We start from the raw sequence: 23110 nt of genomic DNA on the forward strand, positions 1-23110 counted from the left end.
TCTGCCTCGTAACACGACCGTCGTGAATCCAACTGATTTATAAGCACATCAAAGACTTAGAGCTGCTCTGATGACTGGAAGCTTATAAGTTTCTTACCTCCAAGATTCTTTCTCTTTTGTTCCCTTTATACCATACGAATGCTAAGGAGGAGGCGGACGATGAATACAAAGGCCTATCCCAAAGGGCTTAGCGATATCTGACCCCTCAGTCAATTCGTCGATCCTATCAACGTGATTTAGCCCGCTTGGAGGGGAACGATTTGTAAATACATTAATAGCTGCAAGATCTGTATTGGATTTTTCTCCACTAATTGACATATTGCCGGCGCAATGACGCAATCGGAAGTCCAATAGAAACTATGCCCTCATGTTACAGCAAAATACCTACATGAATAGTGCTACGCTTATGAACATCAGCAACTTTGTAACAAGAAAGGTTTTGACTCTTTTTGATCGTTTCGGGCTTCAGACGAAAACTTAAGGTGGAATTTGATTTATGGCAGGAAAAGCCTCGAGTCTCACGAATTTGTCCGGTGAGTCGGGAGAGGTATTCGCTGCATCTGGGCACCCGTGGGAACCCTCCGGCAAATGTTCATCAATAAAGAGTAGAAAGCACCCGTAGGAGAGTTCACCTGAATGTTACGAAGCATCGGGCGTCAAAACCAAGCGTAGGTTATTCCGGTGTTATAGACTGTTATCCCCGGAAGCAGGCCCACTGGTCAGAGTGGATCGGATCGATAATAGTGGACAGACCCACCTTGGCCGACAGCCGGCGGAAGGAAGAAGTCAGAGTCCCATTCGCTATTAAAACGCGGCAGAATATCATTGCGGAATTAACGGGGGGATGAACGTTTGTGCCGACATCATCATAATTCCATCACCATCAGTGAATGACGTGGACTCGTTATCCGCGATGTGTTATATAGCCAGATAATTTCCATTTCGGAGTTTCTCTTTCTTCTCTTTCAAACGAGTTTTTTCCCCCCTTTTCCCAAAGAGTGTTTGCTCCAAGAGTGTCTGTTCAATTACCATGGTTCGAGTAACGATTGTCGGAGGCGCTGGCCGTAAGTACATGATAGACTTTCTATTTCAGTGTATTTGCTAACTATCTTATGATTCTAGGCGTTGGACGCGCAATTGTGGAAGAACTTGGAGCCCAGGGGAAGCATGAAGTCATTCTGTGGTCAAGGAGGGTATGTAGAAGAAGGCTGGCTTTTCAACCCGAGTTATTAAATAACTTTGTGCGCAGGATCCATCGGAGCTTAAGATCCCTGGAGTCAATACTCTCCAAGTAACGGACTACAGCCATGAAAATCTGGTGAATCTGCTCAAAGGAACTCATACAGTTCTCGCTTTCTTCAACCCTATGAGTGATCCTGGTAGCCAAAACCAGATCGCATTGATCGATGCGGCTGTGGCTGCGAATGTCACAAGGTTCGCCCCTAGCGAATGGGCGGGGTAAGAACAAACGAAGTCACTGCCTTCTCGTCTCATTGCTAACGTTTTGATATTATTTTCTAGCAAGGTCCGCTCAGGTATCAAAATGTATGATATGAAATTACCAGTACTTGACCACTTGGAGAACTTGAACAAAGACAAGACGGTCTGTGCCCTTTTCACCCCTTTCGCAGAAACTTTAAGTCTTTATTCTAATGAGGAATTCTGGGCTATAGGTTATCGAATGGGGTCTCTTCCAGCCCGGTTTGCTTATGGATTACCTTGCTCATCCTTGCCCTCCTTCCAAGCATTTCGACACGTTCCCTCTTCTGTTCGACCTGGAAAATGCTCGTGCTTGTTTGGTCGAAGACGGCTCAGCCCCACTCGTTTTTACAAGCTCTGCGGACGTTGCTAAGGTTGTGGCACGTGCTATCGACTACCCCGGTACTTGGACCGTTGACGGTGGAATTGTTGGCCAGAGAACCTCCTACAAAGAGGTTGTCCAGACGGCTGAAAAGATAACCGGTAAGAGAATGACTGTATCAGCCTTACAGAGCTAAGGAGGCTTCGCCACTTGATACTGATTTATGCTACAGGCCAAAAATTCACGATCTATACCCTTCGTCCGGAGGACCTGGAACGAGGAGATTTCATCTCGCCATGGGTCCCTGCTTATGCACCTAATTTGTCAGCCGAGACTATGAGAGACGTTGTAGTGCCTTTCATCAGTGGTTGGGCATTAGGCATTTACAGAGGGGTTGCTGATGTAAGCCCGGTGTGGAATGAGCGCTTCCCAGATCTTCACTACGAGACGGTGGAGGAGATGCTTCGCGGAGCCTGGGCGAGATTTCAGGCACAAAAGAAAGCGGAGCACTGAACCTGCGCACTCTTGATCAGAAAATCAACTACGGCCTGATTCATTTTGTTTTTGGGAAATCAGTACTAAAACCATTATATCTGAAAAATCCGCTGATCCAATGGATCCTAAATACTTAAGAAACTTTCATTTCAAGTATGCTCTACAAATTGACCGCATAAACTCTTGAGTAGGAATTTGCAACCCTAAAGCAGGTTCACTAAGTACAATGAGGGAACAGAGTGGAAAGCCCATGAACTTCGAGATTTCTCTCTTTTAGCTGTGGGCCGCCTTAGCTTACATTGGATTGTTTTTTACATGCCTGCCACCTGTTGTTATAAGAAGACTGATGGTTTTGGCTTGGGGCTCTCTTTACGTGCTCGTTCTGAACGAGACACTGCAAGTTCAAGAATATATTCCAATATATACAAATACTATCATACGAATGTACAAAGGTTAACGCCTTACTGTACCAGTTAGGGGGACTAGAACAGAAGCTAAGGGATGCATAAACGTGCAGCCCGTGTGCAATTGGATATTTATCTAATCTTCATGGTTTGTTCTGATTCTTAAGCTGTCGAGCAAAGCTGCAGAGCATGATTTATTTCATATAAATTCACCTAACCAACATTAATAATGCCCCTTTCCAGGTTCCTGCTAAACTCTGTGTATTTACCAAGACTATCTATGTTTCCGTATCTTGCCGAAAATGCCTCAGCCAAGACAATTCCGGTGGCAAGAAAGAAGAATCCCCCTTTGATTTGTCATGCTAGGAATATCCTGTCCACATATTTCGCTCTCTATATCCACAATGGCACTTTTTGATTCCTTCTTTGAATTTAATCTCCGCCGATACCTCCGCCGATACCTCCGTCGATTTCATGAGCTGATCGGATGCTCACCTAAGCGAACTATTCAATCGTAACATCTAATCTCCGGGAAAAATTGCAAAGCAGGAACCGACTTAAAAAACCTTATGTAGATAAATATAAATATTATAGACCTACGGACATCATTCATCACCTATTATTCTCTCACCTCAGTTCAATATCCTGTCATAAATATCCACCGGCATACAATGAGGAGCCTACTCTCCGTTCTACCATACCTGTTTATATCAGTGTCAGGGTTGGTAAGCGGTGACCAGCTTCGACCTCCCCCAGAAGTTGCAGTCAAAAATGGTACTCTTGTTGGAGTCCATAACCCGAAATACGGTCAAGACTTCTTCTTGGGCATCCCCTATGCACTACCCCCTGTCGGAGACCTGCGCTATCGTCATCCCCAAGCGGTCAATGAATCCTGGGCGGTGAAATCGGCAACAGAGTATGGGGCGTGGTGTCATTCTGCACCCCTCACTCTTCCAGGCTTCTCTCAAAAAGGCTTCTCTCACGCAGAGAATGAAGACTGTTTGACCCTTAATGTTGTTCGACCAAGTGGTGTCCATGACTTTCGCAAACTACCTGTACTGGTTTGGATTCACGGCGGTGGTCTCCAAGAAGGCGGCAGTGCTGATCAAAGATATAATATGTCTTCTGTGGTTCAAGAGTCTGTGCGAATGGGTACGCCGATTATTGGTGTTAGCTTCAACTATCGCCTCTCAGGTTTCGGATTCCTCACTGGTCGCGCTGTCAATGAATCGGGAATCGCAAATCTTGGTCTCTATGATCAACGGAAGGCTCTGTTCTGGATTCAAGAAAATATCGCAGCTTTCGGTGGTGACCCTTCACAGGTCACTATCTCTGGTGAATCTTCTGGCGGCATATCGGTTGGTCATCATTTCCTGGCCTTTGGCGGACGCGATGACGGCCTGTTCTCCGGTGGTATCGCGGAAAGTGGTGGCCCGCTCACGCCTAGCGCCCTTATTTCCCTCGACCAACAGGACGTGTTCTACGAGAAAGTCTTGAACCAGACCAACTGCACAGGAGCATCCGATACGATTGACTGCCTCCGTGCCATTCCTGCAGAGATATTAAAACTTGCTTTTCAGGGCGTCTCGTACTACCCTGTTGTAGACGGTGCTTTAATCGAAGGTTTATCTTCTACTGCTTTACAGGAAGGTCGGTTCGTGAAACGTCCGCTCCTCACCGGAAGTAACACGAACGAGGGCACTGCATTCTCTATTCCCGCTGGAATTGAAGTGAATAATGCCACGGATTTCTCCGTTTTCGCCGCCGCCTTCGACACAGGCCATGGTCTCACTCAGCAAACCATCAACGACTTGGCGACAATGTACATCCAAGGTCTGTCCAACCAAGAGGTACAGGCTGATCTTGGCTCGGTTTCCCCTTCCCCGGGTTCATCTTACGGATCTCTCTGGGGAAGAGCTACCCTTTATCTGGGAGACAGTATGTTCCATGCTGGCCGACGCTATGCGACCGAAATGTGGCGGAAGTACGGGGTCCCGTCATACAGTTACCGTTTCAACGCAGTACCGAACGGCATTGACCCTAAGCTCCTCGGCGCAACCCACTTCCAAGAGATTCCCTTTGTTTTCCGGAATTTTGATGGTGTAGGATACGTCACTAACCCGCTCTCCTCGGCTTCCTCTGCATCATCACACAAGTACGATGAGCTCGCCGTTCTCATGAGCCGTATGTGGATTAGCTTCGCCGTTAATAAGTCGCCAAATTCACACAAAGGTAAGCCGAACATTAAAATAGTACCCGTCTCCCTGAGGCAAAGGCTAATGAACACAGTTCCAAATTTCAAACTGACATGGCCGACCTACAACACTACGGCTAAAAACATGGTCTTTGGGTTGGAAGATACTCACTTGGAAGATGATACTTGGAGAAGCCAAGAAATTGGGCGTATCATCAGTGCTTTCGAGGAGTACAAGATCTAGGGTGAATCAAGGTCTCGTACTTTGGTTTCGCCGCTTCTGGACGGCGATTAACTGAATGGTACCCTTTGCTTCTCTTCTCCCTTCTCTAAATTCGTGACATTTACCTATTCACACAAGTTTATCTTCTATTGGCTGGTAACAGTTGACCAGCTCAGTATGTATATTTAGCCTTGTTGGAGATATGGCTTACTACAAAGAGCAAGTTTTCTCTGAGGGGCATGTACGTCTCTTAAGATTATTCTTCATTGTTCTGGAACTTTGATAGCTTAATATTCTTAATTTTTGATTTCATCACCAGAATTCCAGTTATGTATTGAGCACTCCATACTATCAATAAGAAAGAATTTTTTTGCTATATCTAATATGACCAATCATAAACACATATCTTAAACCAAGTGCTACACTATATTTAATTCTTAGTCAAGATTCTACAACGAAGTGGAGTGCTTATTACATCTCCCGGATAATGGATATGATTTAGGAGCGTTTACATGAAGAGCCACTACAGATAAGCTACAGTAGAATCCCAAAGACCATCTCCGCCAGTCTTCAACTTGCGCAAAGTCTTTCCAAACATGTATTCCAAACTAGTGTACTTCTACCACGGCAACTCCTTGCCATCATATTGATTCATCCCAGGGTTGTTCTCCCATCCAGGCACATGAACATTGAAAAATCGCCCGTTTCCTTCTCTCCCTGTCTTCCACAGGACGTCCAAAACAGCACCAACGCCAGTCGCCACTGGAAGATCGGCATTCTGGCTACCCAGGTCTGTTCTTAACCACTGATATCGAAAGCAGAGAGATCAGTCTATTGTCAGAGCTTCAATTTCGGAGACACGACTTACACCGGGACTGATACAGAAAACGGTAAATCCCTCCTTATCCAGTTCTTGGGAATAGGCGACTGTAAGCATGTTTAATGCCGCCTTTGTCACTTTGTATGATGGGACAAACGATTCTTTGTAGATAGGCTGCCTCGTGATGGAACCGAGACTAGTAGAGCTAGGGAGTATTGTGAGCTTTTCCATGGTGTTCGCTAATGAGATAGGAACTTACATGTTAAGAACTTTCTTGATTTCGCCGTCTCTCATAAGGGGCAAGAATGCTCTTGTAACATAATGAACTCCTGCGACATTGACGCGGAACGATTCTTCGAGGTCATCCCTAGGTGATGCACGCGTTAGTTTGAGTATAGGCGTGGAGGTAAAAGGCAGAATTAAAGAGTGGAAGATCCACGTACATCTGCTCAATGGGCCCATATTTCATAACCCCAGCGTTATTAATCAGCACATCCAATTTTTTTCCTTTAAGTGCAGTCTGAACGAGCTGCGAAGCATTCCGCACACTCTGTTCGTCCGTCACGTCAAGAGGGACGTAAACAATCCGACCGGGATGCTGCTGTAGAAGCTCGTCCAATTTGGGATTATTGGGGCTCCGGGCAGAGGCAAAGATGACACCAACCTCCTCCTTAGGCTTGTCCACCAGCTGTCGGACTAGCTCAAGACCGATGCCCCGCGAGGTACCAGTGATTAGGTAAGAGCTCATGCTTTTGATGCAAAGTGAATGATGCTTTAGTGACTGAAGGGAGCTGCCAGGAGATCGGTTACGGTTTAAATAAACAAATCCTATTAATGGTGTGGTTAGATCAAAAATAATGAACATGACGGCGGAGTCTGCGGAGTTAAAGCGATGATGAGCATTACTCATATGTGGAACTGTGGAACCCATATATGGACACTAAAGTTACGGCAGGTATTCAGCCCAGCTATTGCCGAGCTCCGGCGGAGACCCTTTGACTAATGAATAGTTCCCACCAGTGTGCGATGTTTGCATATATAGTCATACCTTAACGAAAGCATACCAATTTCCTGCTACAAAGTTACAGCGCTTCCAGCGCAAGTCCCGGAACTTGAACGGCCCCGAACATCGAACATCGAACATCGGACTGGACTGGACAAGCCCAAAGCAACCCCGAAATTCTGCCGGTTTTCTCCGCCGGCGGCCGGCTCACGGTGTCTCGAACTTTACGCGTTCGAAAGACCACGATGAACCTTTAGATATTCCATAATAAACCGGAGATAGGACATATAGAGTTTGTTTCTCCGGTAGTATTGTACGTCATAGTGACTGAAGCTCACCCCATTTTTAAACAATAAAAGGCTCATTTAGCGAGCACCAGCCTTGTCTTGTTCAAAGAACAACGGAAGCGAATTATAACACGAATAACCAAGACGACCTGTTACCATGCCTCCAGGAGCTCCGCCACCACCTCTGAAATCTGTTCTTCATCGGCATCGACAGCTGGCACCAAATGCCTCTATCCGAGTTTCCCCTCTGTGCCTTGGAACGATGAATTTCGGAGATGCTTGGAAGCAGCGAATGGGAGAGTGTTCCAAGGAGACTACTTTCCTGATTCTCGACCACTTCTTTGAGAAAGGGGGTAACTTCATTGATACCGCGAACGGCTATCAGAATGAGGAGTCAGAGATCTGGCTAGGGGATTGGTTGGCAACCCGACAGGTTAGAGACCAGATTGTTCTCGCAACAAAATATTCTGCAAGCTTCAAAGGCTACGAGCAGGATATTATCCAGTCAAACTACGGCGGGAATGGGACCAAATCTATGCGGCTTTCCTTGGAAGCCTCCCTGAAGAAAATGCAAACTGAATACGTCGACATCTTCTATGTCCATTGGTGGGATTATGCTACCACAATCCCCGAATTGATGCATGCTCTTAATGACTTGGTGTCTGCTGGCAAAGTCCTTTATCTCGGCATTTCTGACACTCCGGCCTGGGTGGTGGCGAAGGCCAATCAATATGCACGCGATCACGGCTTGCGACCCTTTGTGGTTTACCAGGGGATGTGGAATGCGTCTATGCGTGACATGGAACGGGAGATTCTCCCAATGTGTCGTGATGAGGGAATGGCTGTCTGTGCGTACGGGACTTTGGGCCAAGGACAGTTCCAGACTGAGGCCAACTTCCGTGAACGCGAGGAGACTCAGGCAGGCCGCAAAGGTAAACCTCCGACCCAAGCAGAGAAAGCCGTGTCGAAGGTTCTCGAGGCGATTGCGACCAAGAAAAGCACCCACATCACCAGTGTTGCGTTAGCCTACGTCATGCATAAAGCGCCTTATGTCTTCCCGATTGTTGGGGGGAGGAAGGTGGATCATCTTCAGGGTAACATCACTGCTTTGAGTATTGCACTTGACGGTCAGGAGATAGCACAAATCGAGACGTGCTACGATTTTGATCCCGGTTTTCCACATACTTTCTTAAGTGGATCTCTATTCACTGGGGAGAATCCATGGGCTGCCAAGAAGCCAGACGACGTTTGGTTGACGAAGCTGATGGGTAACTTCGACTGGGTCCAGCCGCAGAATCCCATTGGACCGCCATTTAACAATCATTGAAGGATGTGAGGTTCTGTCAATCTTACCTTGCTGAAATAAACGCTACGCGATTGACCCCAGTTTGGTTTTGGGTCGGTCTGAGACCCTTCATTATCTTGCTTCGGCTATTTAGTCCAGGAGTACGATGGAGACCATGTTCGATTCATGTATTTTATTCAGCAGGCCCAATAAACTTTTCGTACCTAAAAGCCCAGTGTGAGCATCGGTGTCATGTTGCTGCTGCACGTTAAAGTGACAATCAATCAATCAACACAATTAAACTGATGCAGCCTAAATAGTGGCGTAATAGCTATATGTCACGATATTCCTGACATGAGGTTATTCACATGGGTGCCTCAGGCTTCTAGCTGGCACATCGGCGGCCTTACGGCAGTTAACCGCTGGCACCCCGTTATCAGTACCCAGTGACCTTGTACAGGGAAGGTCCCTGTAGAGGTTACACCGAACCTCGTGTCGTATCCCACTTCCCCTCCATGATCAAGGATGAATCTCCTTCCTGTTTTGGACGATGAGACTGTATATAAATTGATCCATGTTGAAGAGTTTTTACATTCCTCAAGAAACAGTCTTTGACCTTCCTGAAGCAATTTGACTTGGTGCCTTTCTTCTACCTGATTGACAGGCCTTCTACCCTGCAAGTAGATAATACTTTTACACAAGCGAAATAGGCTTTTTGGCCTATACTTAGATATTTGTCCGACTTAGAGTTGAAAAAGCAACCTTTTAGGAAGGGGTTGAACTTTGACACAGGCAATGAGATAGAGGGTTGTACATTTTATAGGATGCTAAAGGCGGATCAGAGTCTCCCTTTTATATTTAAGAGATTACAAAGTCCGTGCGATACGTGATAGATTAATAACCCCGTTTGACTGCATTATCCTGAAAAGAGCTAGCCCATTCCCGTATTGATGCAATAGGTAGGAATACAGTCCTTTCGTTAAACGGAGGCACTTAGCTTCAAACATATATCTATCGAGAAGATAATCCTCCGCTTAACTGCCGTTTGGCGGGTCTTGGACCGCGTGTCCTTGTGTCTGAAGTTCCTGCACCGGATCCGGGCAATATCTGCGACTGCGTATATAATGCACATTAAAAGTATAGCGCTGGAATATTATTTAATATAGTAAGACTACTTTATACTAGTTATACTAAAGTAGATTTTTTTAAAGATAAATTATATAAAAATAGTATATAATATATCTAGTATTATAATATATCTGAAAGCGAATATGGTTAGAAAGCTTTTTATTTATAAAATATTAAAAATAAGTCTCTGGCTTTTTAGAATTTTAAGATATTTTTTAGTAGTATACAACGGCTTGTTAGCAATAAAAACAGATATTTTATATAAGTTAATAATATTTTAGATTTATTTTATATTTTGCGGCTGGTTTATAGAACTAGCTAATATAATAGATTTAAAAATATTCTACTTAAGCCGGTCTTTTAACAGATCTTTTTTTGAAATATTATAATATTATATAATAGCTGTAGTATTTATATCGCGCCGATTCTACTTATTCTTTAATAAGTTAGAGATTAGATAGAAAAAAAGATTCTGTACTAAATATAACTAAAAAAATATATATAATATTTTCTAAGATTAACTTATTTTTACTTTTTTTAAACTACTGTATTAAACAGCTGTATCTTAATATTCAGAAATATTTATTTTTTATTAAAATTTTCTTGGATTTGATATTACAAGCTTTTAGATAACTATTTTTAAATATTTCTTGTTTTTTTTAATTGCTGGATTTAAGGGAATAAAGCAGGCTGCTAAATCTTTTTATATTAAATATAAATTTTATTTAGATTATACCGGGTTTTTTTTAACTTGGAATAATTCTTAAGTTATGCTTTTTATTAATTAGTTAAATAATATAAATACTATATATTCTGCTAACAACTTTATTATATAACAGCTTATATTAATTTTATATCCAGGTTAAAGCTACAGATAACCCGGATTATATCAGTATTAATTTATAATAAATAATAATAGTTAAAAAAATCTAAAGACTAGCGTGCCTTATAACTAATATATATTATTTTTTGTTTAAGCTTTTATACTTCTTTTCTCTTTTTATTTTTTATTTTTTTAAAAACAGTGGGCCTATTATTTATAAGATTTATAATATTTATAATAATTTTTTTTAATTATCTGAATTACTTAATTAACCGACTAATACAAAAGTAGATATTTTAAAAAAAAAAGATTTTGTAAAACTTATATAATATATATGACAAGCTCCGAAAGTATTATTATTAAATTTATTAAATAAAAAATTATATTAATATAATAATTATTCTAGACCAGATATTAAAGCTTAAAAAGTTTAAAAAAAAAATATATAATTAGATAATAATATTAACTAGTATTAATATTTTTATTTATTAGAAGACCTACTGTAATCACCTTTTTATTTTTTATTAAAGAACTAGAGATTTTCTTTGGTTATAACTAATAATATTAATATTCAATATTTTTTTAATAGTTTTTAAAATATCTATTATTATCGCCGAAGTCGTCTTTATTCTAATATAATTAAAATAATTATATTTTGAATATATACTAGTTATTTTATTATAAAATAAAAAGTATTAAGATCTATTTAATAATCATAATCTAGATTTAATTATTTTTATATTTAAAAAGTGGAAAAGAATAAAATAATTATCATTTTTTATATTAATAAGAATAAGAATATAAAGAATTTTAAAAATAATCTAGAAAATAGATTATTATTAAAGTTAAAAACCTAGTTTTATTTAAATATTTAAATATTATATATACTTAGATAAAGATAGAAACCCGGTTTTTATAATTTTTATATTATTATAATTACCGTTTCGGACAGTATAAAAAATAATATAATATTATTAATATATCTATTTAATAATAAATATTATTTTTTATACTAGGTTCTATAAAGATTTTTTATAAAATATAATATATTTCTCAGATAAAATAGATAATATAGATTAATTAGATTAAGCAGGTTGGTTATATTAAATAAAATAATTAGATTAAATTGATTAATTAGATTAAGTAGATCAATTAGATTAAGCAGGTTATATAAATAAACTCAAACTTAATCATATTACTATACTATAATTTAAAATATATTATATTTTATATATTATTTATATAAAAAAATATATATAATATAAATTAATCTGCAGTTATTATTCTATCTATTATATTTAATCTTTCTAACCGGTAGATATAAACAGTTAAAATAATAAATATATTTTCATTTAATTTTAACTGTAAAATTAAAAGATTTTTATATCTTAATCTAACTGCCTGTTATACAATACCTCCCACTACAGCAGCCCATATCTACCACTATGGTAGCCCGCTCCGGGGTCGATACTGATTCGCCGGGCTTTTAATCCGGATGCCTATATTATTATGTTGCTTACCCCTTCTTTTTATATAATATATTATTCTAAAATCCTTTAAAAAAAGATTTCTTAACAATTAGTTTTAAAATTAATAAAAGACTATTTTTTAACTATTATACTTATCTTGCCTAACCAGTATGTCTACTATATTAAATAGTTCTTAATATTTTCTAATTTTTTTATTTTTTGGTTATCTAAGAAAAAGTAATATATTATTTAATAAATTCTTATTAAAATTATCTTAAGATACTTTGTCTGTTTTTAAATTATATTATCTAATTTAAATAGATATTTAAAAAGTATAAGCTACTATTTACTAATTAAAACAGTTAAAATAATTAAAAAAATAGATTTAAGTATTATAAATAGAATATAAAAATATTAAGTTGTTAGCAGAATCTTAATAATATTATATTAATTTTATTTTATTTTTCGAATAGAAAAAAAAAAGATTAAATTTAAAAAAATATTTATTTTTATTTTTTAATTTAGTCTATAGCAGAAAACTGAGTAGATTTATAATTTATAATATATTTTTAAAAAAACTTTTTAGAAGTATTTTATAAAAAATTAAAAATTTTTAATTATAATTAGCTATTTAGATTCTATCTATTAGTAGAAATAGTACTAATATATTAATAAAAAATCCTTAAAAAACCGCCGAAATACTAAAAAATTATAGGATTATTTTATTTAATCGACTTTTTTTTATTTAAAATATAGTTATTTTATAATTAGATATTATAAAACAGCTTAAACAGATCTATCAGCAAAATAAATAAAATCTAAAAGAATTTTATTTTTATTTAGATATTTTAAAATATTATTTTAAATTTAAATAAAAGAATAAATATATATTAATATTTTTTTAAAACTAATACTAGAATTTAATTAATATATTTATAAATATATACTAAAACTACCGGACTTCTAAGAGAAAATAGTATCTCTTATTATTTATTATTAGAAAATATTAAATTAAAAGAAAAAATAAAATTTAAAAAAATAAAAATACTATTTAAATAAAACTCTTAGAAAATCTAAATTTTTATAGTTTAATAATAAGTTTTTTCCGTTAAAATCTTTTTAAAATAAAAAAAAATTAGTAAAAAGAAATTTTTTATTATTATAAATATAATAATAAATACTATTTAGCCAATTAATATTTTTATAAAAATAAAAATAGAATCGAACTAGAACCGATAGAAAAAAAATAATAATTAAAAAAATCTTTATATTTTTAATAAACTGGTTTAAAATAGAGACTGTTATTTATTTTAATATATTTATTTGCTTTAAAAATATTCTTAAGATTTATATAGACTTAGATTTATATATTAAGATTAATTTTATTAGCTATTAATTTATATAATAATTTTATTTAAATATAGTCTATTTTATAGTTCTATTAGTTTTTATAATTAACTATCTTATTATAAATATCTATAGTATATAAAAAATTCCTATTACAGCTAATAATTTAAGGGGAATTATATAATTATTAATAAGATATTATATAGCTATTAATTTTAATCTAAATTTTTTAGAAAATCTAATTTTATTTTTAATAATTATTTTAAAAAATTTATAAATTTATTTATTTATATAGAATCAACAGTAGTAGTATAAAATCTAAATATTAAAGATTTTATTTTTTTAAAAATTTATAAAAACTTATTAAAATCTTATTTATATTTATACTATAATTAAACTTCTAGAGAAAATCTGGCTATTAAAAAATAAAATCTTCTTAAATTATTTATAAATTAGATATAATATAGCTATATTATTTTCGGAACTTTATAATTTTATAAATATTTTTTTTTATATTTTTTTAATAGTCTTTTTTTATAGACTATAAGACTATACTATTAATTTAAAAGATAGTAAAACTTTATTATATAAATCTATTTATTTTTTATTTTAAGTTAAGCTTTAATCCCTTTATTATTATATTAATAAAAATATTTAATTAAAATAAATTTAATCTTTTAAAAGTTCTGTAGAAGCTCTTATTATTTTTATATTAAAAAAAATAAAGTTCTCTAATTATATATAGATTATAGAAAACTTAATAAGATTTTTGTTAAGAATTACTATTTTTTATTTTTAATTTTAAAATTTTAGACAGAATTATAGAGACTAAATATTTTTTAAAACTAGATATTTAAAATATATACTATTAAATCTATATTAAATAAAAAAATAAATAAAAGATAGTTTTTTAAATCTATTATAAATATTTTAAGTATCTAGTTATATTTTTTAAATTAACTAATATTTTAGTTATACTTTAAAACTATATTTATTTGGCTTTCTAGAATATATTGAATATTTTCTGTATTATTTATTTAGATAATATTCTTATTTTTTAAAAAATTGTTTTTTTTATATTCTTTATTTATATTAAGTATTAGAATACTTATAAAAAGCAGATCTTTATATTAAATTTCTAAAATATATTATATTCTTATATAGTATGTTAATAGATTTCTAACAGATATTTAATATTCTTATATAGCTAATATTAACTATATATTATAAGATCTAAATATTCTTAAGATTTTGTAATTTTTATTAGTATTTTATTAGGAATTATTTTTTAATTATATTATTATTTACTTTTCTTTTAAAAGGTACTAAAAATAGAAAAAAGCCTAGAAAAATAGTATTAACTAATAAAAAAATAGTAGTATTCTAATATTTACCTATTATTTTAAGACTATATTTTTATTAAAATATTTTAATTTTTAGTAAAAAATCTGGATAAAAATAAATACTTTTTAATAAAGAATAGTAGAAATACTATTCTAGCTAGATAACTATTAAAAAGTATATTATTTTATTATATTCTAGTTAAAAAAATTTAATAATATTAAAACTTATTATTTAATTCTAGATAAAAAGTTTTTTACTATTATTTATTTATTTAAGTATTAGTATTAATATTTTAAAGAGCTATTATATACTATTAAAATTTTTTTAGATTATTAAAATTTTTATATTTTTATAAAATAGCTGAAGCTGAATAATTATTAAGCTTAATAATATATATATTTTAATAATTATAATTTTATTATTTAATATTAGTCCGGTAGATACAATTCTACTAATCTATTATTAAAAATAAAAAAAGATTTAAAAATTCTGTTAAATATAAAGATTCTAAAATTAATATAATATTAAATAGCTAATAAATCTTTTATAAAATTACAGCTAGTTTTTAAAAAGTTCTAGCTAAAATATAATAAAATATTTTTATAAAAAAATTCTAAATCTTATATCTACTAGCATATGTTAAGTTTATTAGAATCTAAATATAAATAAACTGGTATAAAAGCAGTTAACTGAATTATTAGAATAAAAATATTTTATAATTTATATATTAATATATTAGTAATATTTTAAATATATAGATATAAGAACTTATTATATTCTAAAACTATTAAAATAAACTTATTTTATAATAAATATATTAGTATATTAGCAGTGTTCCGAGTATAGAAAAATAAAAACTTATTTTATTTTAAAATTAATAAAAAATTATATTTTCTAATCAGAAAAATCTAAAACAGAAATATAAAAATATTTTATTAAAAACTTACTATTTTAAAAAATAACCCTAGATCTAAGTATTAGAAAATTAATAAAAATAATCTTATTATATATAAATACTACTTATATATTTCTATAAAAGAAAGTTTTTAGTAATATTTTTTAAGACTTTATTATAATAATTAACTAGTAGACTATTTTAAATAATTAAAAATAAAAGCTCTTTTTAGAAGAAAGTTTTATTAAATAAATTTTTATAAAAAATATAATTATTTATATCAAAAAGTATTCTATATATTAAAAAGTTATATTTATTAAATATAAATTATATAGTAAGTTTAAATTACTACTGATTTCTAGCCGACTTTTTATTAAACTATTTATAGATTTTATTATAAGTCTATCTTTTATTATAATAAAAAATAATATTCTAAATTTAATTTTTATTATTATTAATAAATTTATAAAGTAGTATTAATTTCTATTTATTTTATATAATATTACTACTTCAGAATTTACTAAATATTTTTATAAAAAGATTAAATTTTAATTTAAACTACTATAAAGTATAATCTTAAATAGAAGTTTTTTTTTTACTAGTAAATTTTAGTCTTAAGTTATATATTATATTTAAATTAAATTCTATTTATTAACAACGTTTCGACCTCAGACTAATAATTAAACTAAAAAAATTAATTAGACTTTTAAATAATATTTTTAATATTTTATTAATAAAAATTAACTAAATTAGTCTGTTCTACTGTTTTTTATTTAATTTATTTATAATAATATTTTAAATTTAACTATTAGTTACTTTTTTTTAAAACTTTTTTAGATTATTTACTTAATTTTTATTTTTATACTAAGATTAGTATTTTCTAAAAAAAAATTCCTACAGCTAAAAATTAAATTAATAAGTTAGCTATACTATAAAAAAATCTATAATATTATTAGTAAAAAGCTAATAAAATATAAAAAAAATATTATAATAAAAAGCACCAGCTAATAACTTTAAAAAAAATCTAGTAAAGCTGTCTACTAAGAATTTAAAAATTAAGATTTTTTTTAGAAGCTAGCTTTTTAATATATTTAATTTTTTAAGATTCTAACAGTTATTAAAAAATAAATATATTAAATTTTTTTATCTAACTATTATAGTCGAATCTATAATATTCTTTATTTATTATTATTAAAATAATAGAAATCTAATATAAATTAATAAAACCAACTCTACTTTTTAGATTTAGAAAAAAAAAAAAAGTTTAAAATTAAAAATATTAAAAACAAACTGACTTTTAATAATAAATAGTATTTTCTAGTTAAATAGACAGACTAGCTAAGTAAATATAATAAATAGATTTTAAAAAAATTTATAAATAACGCCTAACAAGCTATTTAAAGCTATAAAAAATAAAAAAAAATTAAAATAATAAAAAATATTTTATTTCTAAATATAAGAAAAATAATCGAATCTATATTAAATTACTATATTAAATATATTTAAAGTTTAATACTAAAATATATAAATAAAATAAAAACTCTTATAAATAAGCTGGACTTTTATTAAAAAACTATTAGATTAATCTAATTAATTAATATTATTATTATAAGAAATAAGTAGTAAAAAACTAAGACTATTTAAACTTTCTAAATATAAAAATCCTAGAGAAAGATCTTATTATTATATATAATATATACTTTATAATAAATCCTCTCGAAAAAATATTTACTTAATTTTAGTTTATAAAAAAAATCTGTTAATTCTAGATATTAGATAAAGTATAGTCGGATTATCTGTAATAGAATAACAGTCTATAATAAGAAAATAATAAAAAATCAAATTAGACTAATAAATTAACTTATAAATTAATAGAAAATTAATAAGAAAATATATAATTAGAGTGGCTAACAGCCAGGTCAGGTCAGGTTAATTAGAATTTTTATACCTGACCGCCAGGTTATAATTAGATTAAAAAAATTTTATATCTAACCGCAGTATAGCTAAAAAAGAGACAGTTAATTATTTTAATTATTTTTAATATTAAGACTTATTTACTATATCTATTTAGGCTTTAGTATAGTTAAGATATATCTAGATTAAATAGTTATAAATCTAACTATTTTAACTATTATTTAAAAGTATATAGAAATAAGCTTTTTAAATCAGAAAAAAATAATAAAAAGAAGTATTAATATCTTTTTTATTTTTATTTTAAAAAATTAATTAAAAAATTCTAATAATATTAACAAAATTCAGCTTTTTATAGAATTATAGTTCTTATAGTAAAAAATATATATAAAAATATATATTTATAGCTTAGTTTAAGCTGTAAATCTTAATTATAATATATAATATTAAAAAAACTATATATTTACTAATAATTAAACTACTAAAAATAAAATATTATTTTTATTTTATTATTTTTTTTTTTAATTCAGCTTAAATAGTCTATTATATTCTTATTTCTATCTAAAAAAGCTGAATTATCTGTATAATAGATTAAATTTAAAAAAAAATCTATATAATATTATTTATATGATCTTTTTTGGTAACTGTATTTTCTAATAATTATTTTATTAAATGTTATAAGAACAGTAAATATTTTAAGTATCTTGAATATTTTAAATATTTTAAATACTCTAACACCTTAAATATTGTAAATATTTTAAGTATCTTAAATATTCCGAATATTCCAAGCATCTTAAATACTTCTAATATCCTAAGTATCCCAGATATCTGAATTATCCAGTTAATCTAGTATATTTAGTGTATCTAGTATATCTAATAAATTTAACTAGTCTGTTTACTATAATAATAGTATTTATTTTTTTTATTTTTTAAGCTGTCCTGTAATAGATAAGCTGTAGATAGAGTGGATTAACCTGACTGTTATATCTTAACCTTAACCTGGCTATAACCTAGCGGTCAGATTAAAATATAAAAAAATTTTAATTATATAGTTATAGTTAGATTAAAATATAACTATTATTTTAACTATTTATATCTACTGGTTAGAAAAATCAGATATAATAAATAGATTAATAACTGTAGATTAATTAATAATATATATATTTTTTTTATATAAATAATATATAAAGTATAATATATTTTTAATTATAATATAATAATATTATCTAGATTTAGCTTTTTTACTTAATCTATTTAATCTATTTAATCTATTTAATCTATTTGATCTATTTGACCTATTTAATTTATTTAATCTATTTAATTTATTTACTTTATTCGATCTGTTCGACCTGCTTAATCTCTTCTAAATTAATAAGATTATACTATTCTTTATACTGTTTAAAACAATAATTATAATAGCAAAAAAATTAAAAAAACCAGATCTTTATTTCTATCTAGATATATATAATATTTAAAGACTTAGATAAAGCTAGCTTTTTTATTTTTAATAATAATCTATTTTCTAAATTATCTTTAAGATTATCTATATTCTTATTTTTATTAATATAAAAAATAATAATTATTTTATTCTTCTTTTACTTTTTAAATATAATAATAATTAAATCTAAATTAAAATTATTAAAAATATTCTGGTACTTTTTACTAATATAAAAATAATTAGTATATATTTAAAATATTACTACTTTAATTATATTAGAATAGAAACAGCTTTAGTAATAATAATAAATATCTTAAAAATTATTAAATAAATATTTAATACTAATATTATTAGTAATAACTAAAAGAAAATCTTTAGTTATCTAATAAAAAATAAAAAACTAATTATAGTAGAACTTTTAGTAAGTTAAAATATTAGTATACTTTAAAATACCTAGAATAATATTAGTTTAATTAAAAATATTTTAATAAGCTATATATTTTTAATATTTAAATATATTTTAAGTTTTTTAAATATCTCAGCTGCTAGTAAAAATCTTTAATATTTAAAAATATTATAAAAGATTTTATCCAGATCTAATAATAATCCGAAGATAATTAATAGTATATTAATAATCAGATTCTAATTATAATAAAAATAAAATACTTTTTTAAAAATAGTTCGGTACTTAAAATATTAGTTAATATTATTATTTAGCTAGATATTCTTTTTAAACTTTTTAAGCTTTAATATTAGATTTAAAATAGTTATAATTATATAAATATAGTCTTTTATCTAATAAATATAATAATAGTATTTTCGAAGCTTTTAATATATATTTTATAAGTTTTTAAGAATCTTTTTTTTTAAAATATCTGTTTTCTTACTAGTTGGTTAATTAAATAATCTAAATAATTAAAAAGATTATTATAAATATTATAAATCTTATAAACAGTAGGCCTACTGTTTTTAAATAGATATAATATAAAAAGAAAAAAAAAGTATAAAAACTTAAAAAAATACTTTATTTATTTTTATTTAATTATAATAAAATAAAGATAATTAATATTATTATAATTATAATATTAAATAAAATTATTAATTACTTAATAAAAATTAAATATTTAGTAAATTATAAGATAGATTAAGTTCCAGTAAGTTTTATAGTTAAAAAGAAATAATAAATTAAGTCTAATTTAAATTATTAAATAAACTAAAACTTTTTATAGTATTAAAAACTTATATTTATAAATTATATAATCTTCTAAATCTATAATTAAGAATTAGTATTATTAGCTATTATTAAAAAAAGACCTTTAAAATCTGTTTATAAAAAATTAATTTAAATAGTCTTTACTATAGTAAAGACTCTTTATATTAGTTTTTTATACATAGCTTTTAGAATATATTTTTTTAAAAATTCTTAAAATATTAGAAGGGGCTTTAAGACTTTTATTATAATTTTTTTATATATATTCAATAGTATTATTTAAAATCTTAATCTAAAGTTTTGATAGAAGAGTATTAACTACAAGCTAAATTATATAATTAAAATAAAATATATAATACTAGTTTTAAATAATTATTATAAGATCAGAGTTGAGTAAAGTATTATAAAGCTGAATACTTTAATTAAACTAAATCTAGAGTTTAGATAAGATTATACTAAATATTAAACTATTATTACTAGTATTATTAGTTATTATATCTAATAACTAATAAAACAGATTATATTTATATAAGACTAATAAAATAATTATAACTAGATTCTTACTAGTATAAGATTCAGATATTAGTCAGAAGCCTAGTAGAACTTTATAATAATTTATATTTTTTATTAAAAAATATCCAGTTAAAGTAAGAAATATTTTCTAATTAAGATTAGTTTAGTAGTCTACTATAATTAATATTTATTTAATATTTAAAAACTTTAATAACTACTATATATATATAGTTGTTAATAACTCTAAGAAATATTCTTTAATCTATACTTAATAAGAAGAACTTGATTTTTAGTAAAAAAATAAAATTATAAGATTAATTATCTGTTTAAATTAAATATATTTAACAGTTTAGAATAGTAAATAATAGATAATTATAAAATATAAAATTTAATTTTAAAAATTCTGTTTATTATAGGCTGTAGAGACCTAAAAAAAATAATAATTAAAAAAAATTTATATTAAAAAAATAAATAAATACTTGTAATAGTTCTTTATTTAGTATCTAACTAATTATTTATTTAGATACTATTAATAGTATTTTCTTTTTATAATTCTTATAAAAATAATAGTTTATAAAACTAGTTTCTAAGTTTTTAATTTCCGGGTATTATAGAATATAAAGATAGATAATATAATAAATATAAAAGATTTTATTAGAAAATAATATATTTATTTAAAAACTATTTTATATTATTAATATTTTTTTTTAACTAAAGTAAAATAGTAGTTTTTAAGCTTGTATATAAACTTTAAAAAAGATTATTTTTTACTATTAATTCTAGAAAATAGAGTATTTTTTTATAAGTTAAATATAAAATAATCTTTTAATTCTTTATAACACGCTTAATTTAGAGATTTAAAAAAAAAGAAAGAATCTAACTTAAAAAGCTTATCTTAGTTTAAGTATTATTATAATTTATAAATATCTAAAAAACAGAAAAAAAAGATTTAATAATATTTTTTAAAAAAAGCTAAATAACTGTAATTAATTTATAATTCTAAAACTATTCTACAAATAATAGATATAAAAAGAAAATAAAAAATTCTATAAAAACAGTTTATTTTATTTTAAAATATATTCTTATATAAATATAATCTATTATATTTTAAACACAGCTAAGGCGCCTGCTGTATTTTATTTATTTTAGTTAGTTAGATTAGTTAGAATAGTTAATAGCAGATTTCTAGAATACTTAAAGTTAAAAAGATTAAATAGATTAAAAAGATTAACTAGATTAAAAAAGAAAAAAAGGTCAACTAGATTAAAAGAATAAAAATAGTAGACTATTCTTATAATATCTGGTATTTAATAAAATAATTATTAGAAAGTACGGTTGCCGAAAAAGACTATATAAATAATATTATACAGATTTTTTTTTAAGTTTAATTTATTACAAAGATAATTTAGTTTTTTTAAATTAAAATAAAAATATAATAGACTATCTAAGCTAAAGTAAAAAAAAGAATAATAAAATAAAAATAGTATATTTATTTTTAGTAGTCTAATTATTAGTAAATATATAGTTTTTCTAATATTATATATTATAATTAAGATATACGGCTTAAACTAAGTTATAATTATATATTTTTATATATATTTCTTACTATAAAAACTATAATTTTATAAAAAACTAAATTTTATTAATATTATCAGAATTCTCTGATTAATTCTTTAAAATAGAGATAAAAAAGATACTAATATTTTTTTTAATTATTTTTTTCTGATTTAAAAAGCTTATTTTTATATACTTTTAAATAATTATTAAGATAGTTAGATTAATAACTACTTAATTTAAATATATCTTAACTATATTAAAGCCCAAATAGATATAGTAAATAGATTTTAATATTAAAAATAGTTAAAACAGTTAATTATTTTTTTTTAGTTATATTATAATAAGATATAAAAATTTTCTTAACCTAGCTATAACCTGGCGGTCAGATATAAAATTTCTAATTAACCTGACCTGACCTGGCCGTTAGCCACTCTAGCTGTAGACTTGTATTTTTTTTTCTTCTTTCCCCACGCTTGAAATTCTTATATTTTAGTATTAAATAGATTAGTTTTTAATTATTTAAACAGCTCTTATAGATATTATATTTTTTATAAAGAATTTTATATAAGTTTTTTTTAGATTTCTTTTATAAATATTAGAATAATCTAACTAATCTGACTAATCTGACCAATTAAAATAAATAAGATGCGGCAGGCGCCTTAACTATATTTAAAATATAATAGATTATATTTATATAAAAATATATTTTAAAATAAAATAAACTATTTTTATAAAATCTTTTATTTTTTTCTTTCTATATCTATTATTTGCAGAATAGTCTTAGAATTATAAGTTAATTATAATTATCTAGCTTATTTTTAAAAAATACTATTAAGCTCTTTTTTTTATTTTTTAAATATTTATAAACTATAATAATACTTAAACTAAGATAAGTTTCTTAAGCTAGATTTCTTTTTCTAAATCTCCAGATTACGTGTGTTATAAAGAATTGGAAGATTATTT

General features: G+C 27.9%; 4 protein-coding genes across 4 annotated transcripts; 3 read left to right on the plus strand and 1 right to left on the minus strand.

Annotated features, from left to right (window-relative positions):
- Positions 1-1112: 1112 nt before the first annotated feature.
- BO72DRAFT_388892 (NAD(P)-binding protein) lies at positions 1113-2314 on the plus strand (the record flags this gene model as incomplete). The annotated part of the gene is made up of 5 exons (XM_040941741.1): positions 1113-1193; positions 1250-1458; positions 1522-1603; positions 1674-1962; positions 2034-2314. 5 exons carry the CDS (start codon positions 1113-1115, stop codon positions 2312-2314), a joined length of 942 nt encoding a protein of 313 aa, XP_040796691.1.
- Positions 2315-3291: 977 nt separating this feature from the next.
- BO72DRAFT_414162 (carotenoid ester lipase-like protein precursor) lies at positions 3292-5460 on the plus strand. The gene is made up of 2 exons (XM_040942531.1): positions 3292-4932; positions 4990-5460. The coding sequence occupies exons 1-2, from the start codon at positions 3372-3374 to the stop codon at positions 5136-5138; spliced, it is 1710 nt and encodes a 569-aa protein (XP_040796692.1). The 5' UTR covers positions 3292-3371; the 3' UTR covers positions 5139-5460.
- Positions 5461-5688: 228 nt separating this feature from the next.
- On the minus strand, positions 5689-6800 carry BO72DRAFT_489557 (SDR family oxidoreductase). Its single transcript, XM_040948096.1, has 4 exons — positions 6381-6800; positions 6197-6304; positions 5986-6142; positions 5689-5922 (listed from the first exon to the last, which is right to left on the minus strand). Exons 1-4 carry the CDS (start codon positions 6683-6685, stop codon positions 5737-5739), a joined length of 756 nt encoding a protein of 251 aa, XP_040796693.1. The 5' UTR covers positions 6686-6800; the 3' UTR covers positions 5689-5736.
- Positions 6801-7222: 422 nt separating this feature from the next.
- BO72DRAFT_452418 (Aldo/keto reductase) lies at positions 7223-8743 on the plus strand. Its single transcript, XM_040945719.1, has one exon. It carries the CDS (start codon positions 7520-7522, stop codon positions 8552-8554), a length of 1035 nt encoding a protein of 344 aa, XP_040796694.1. The 5' UTR covers positions 7223-7519; the 3' UTR covers positions 8555-8743.
- The last annotated feature ends 14367 nt before the right edge of the window (positions 8744-23110 follow it).

This window comes from Aspergillus fijiensis, assembly GCF_003184825.1.
Source record: "Aspergillus fijiensis CBS 313.89 unplaced genomic scaffold BO72scaffold_70, whole genome shotgun sequence".
NCBI classification, from domain to species: Eukaryota; Fungi; Ascomycota; class Eurotiomycetes; order Eurotiales; family Aspergillaceae; genus Aspergillus; species Aspergillus fijiensis.

Coding starts and splice junctions, on each gene's coding strand:
- BO72DRAFT_414162 (XM_040942531.1), top strand. CDS start 3,372: ATGAGGAGCCTACTCTCCGTTCTACCATACCTGTTTATATCAGTGTCA. Junction 4,933..4,989: donor GTCGCCAAATTCACACAAAG/GTAAGCCGAACA, acceptor TAATGAACACAG/TTCCAAATTTCAAACTGACA.
- BO72DRAFT_489557 (XM_040948096.1), bottom strand. CDS start 6,685: ATGAGCTCTTACCTAATCACTGGTACCTCGCGGGGCATCGGTCTTGAG. Junction 6,143..6,196: donor ATCAAGAAAGTTCTTAACAT/GTAAGTTCCTAT, acceptor AATACTCCCTAG/CTCTACTAGTCTCGGTTCCA. Junction 5,923..5,985: donor TTTTCTGTATCAGTCCCGGT/GTAAGTCGTGTC, acceptor TTTCGATATCAG/TGGTTAAGAACAGACCTGGG.
- BO72DRAFT_452418 (XM_040945719.1), top strand. CDS start 7,520: ATGGGAGAGTGTTCCAAGGAGACTACTTTCCTGATTCTCGACCACTTC.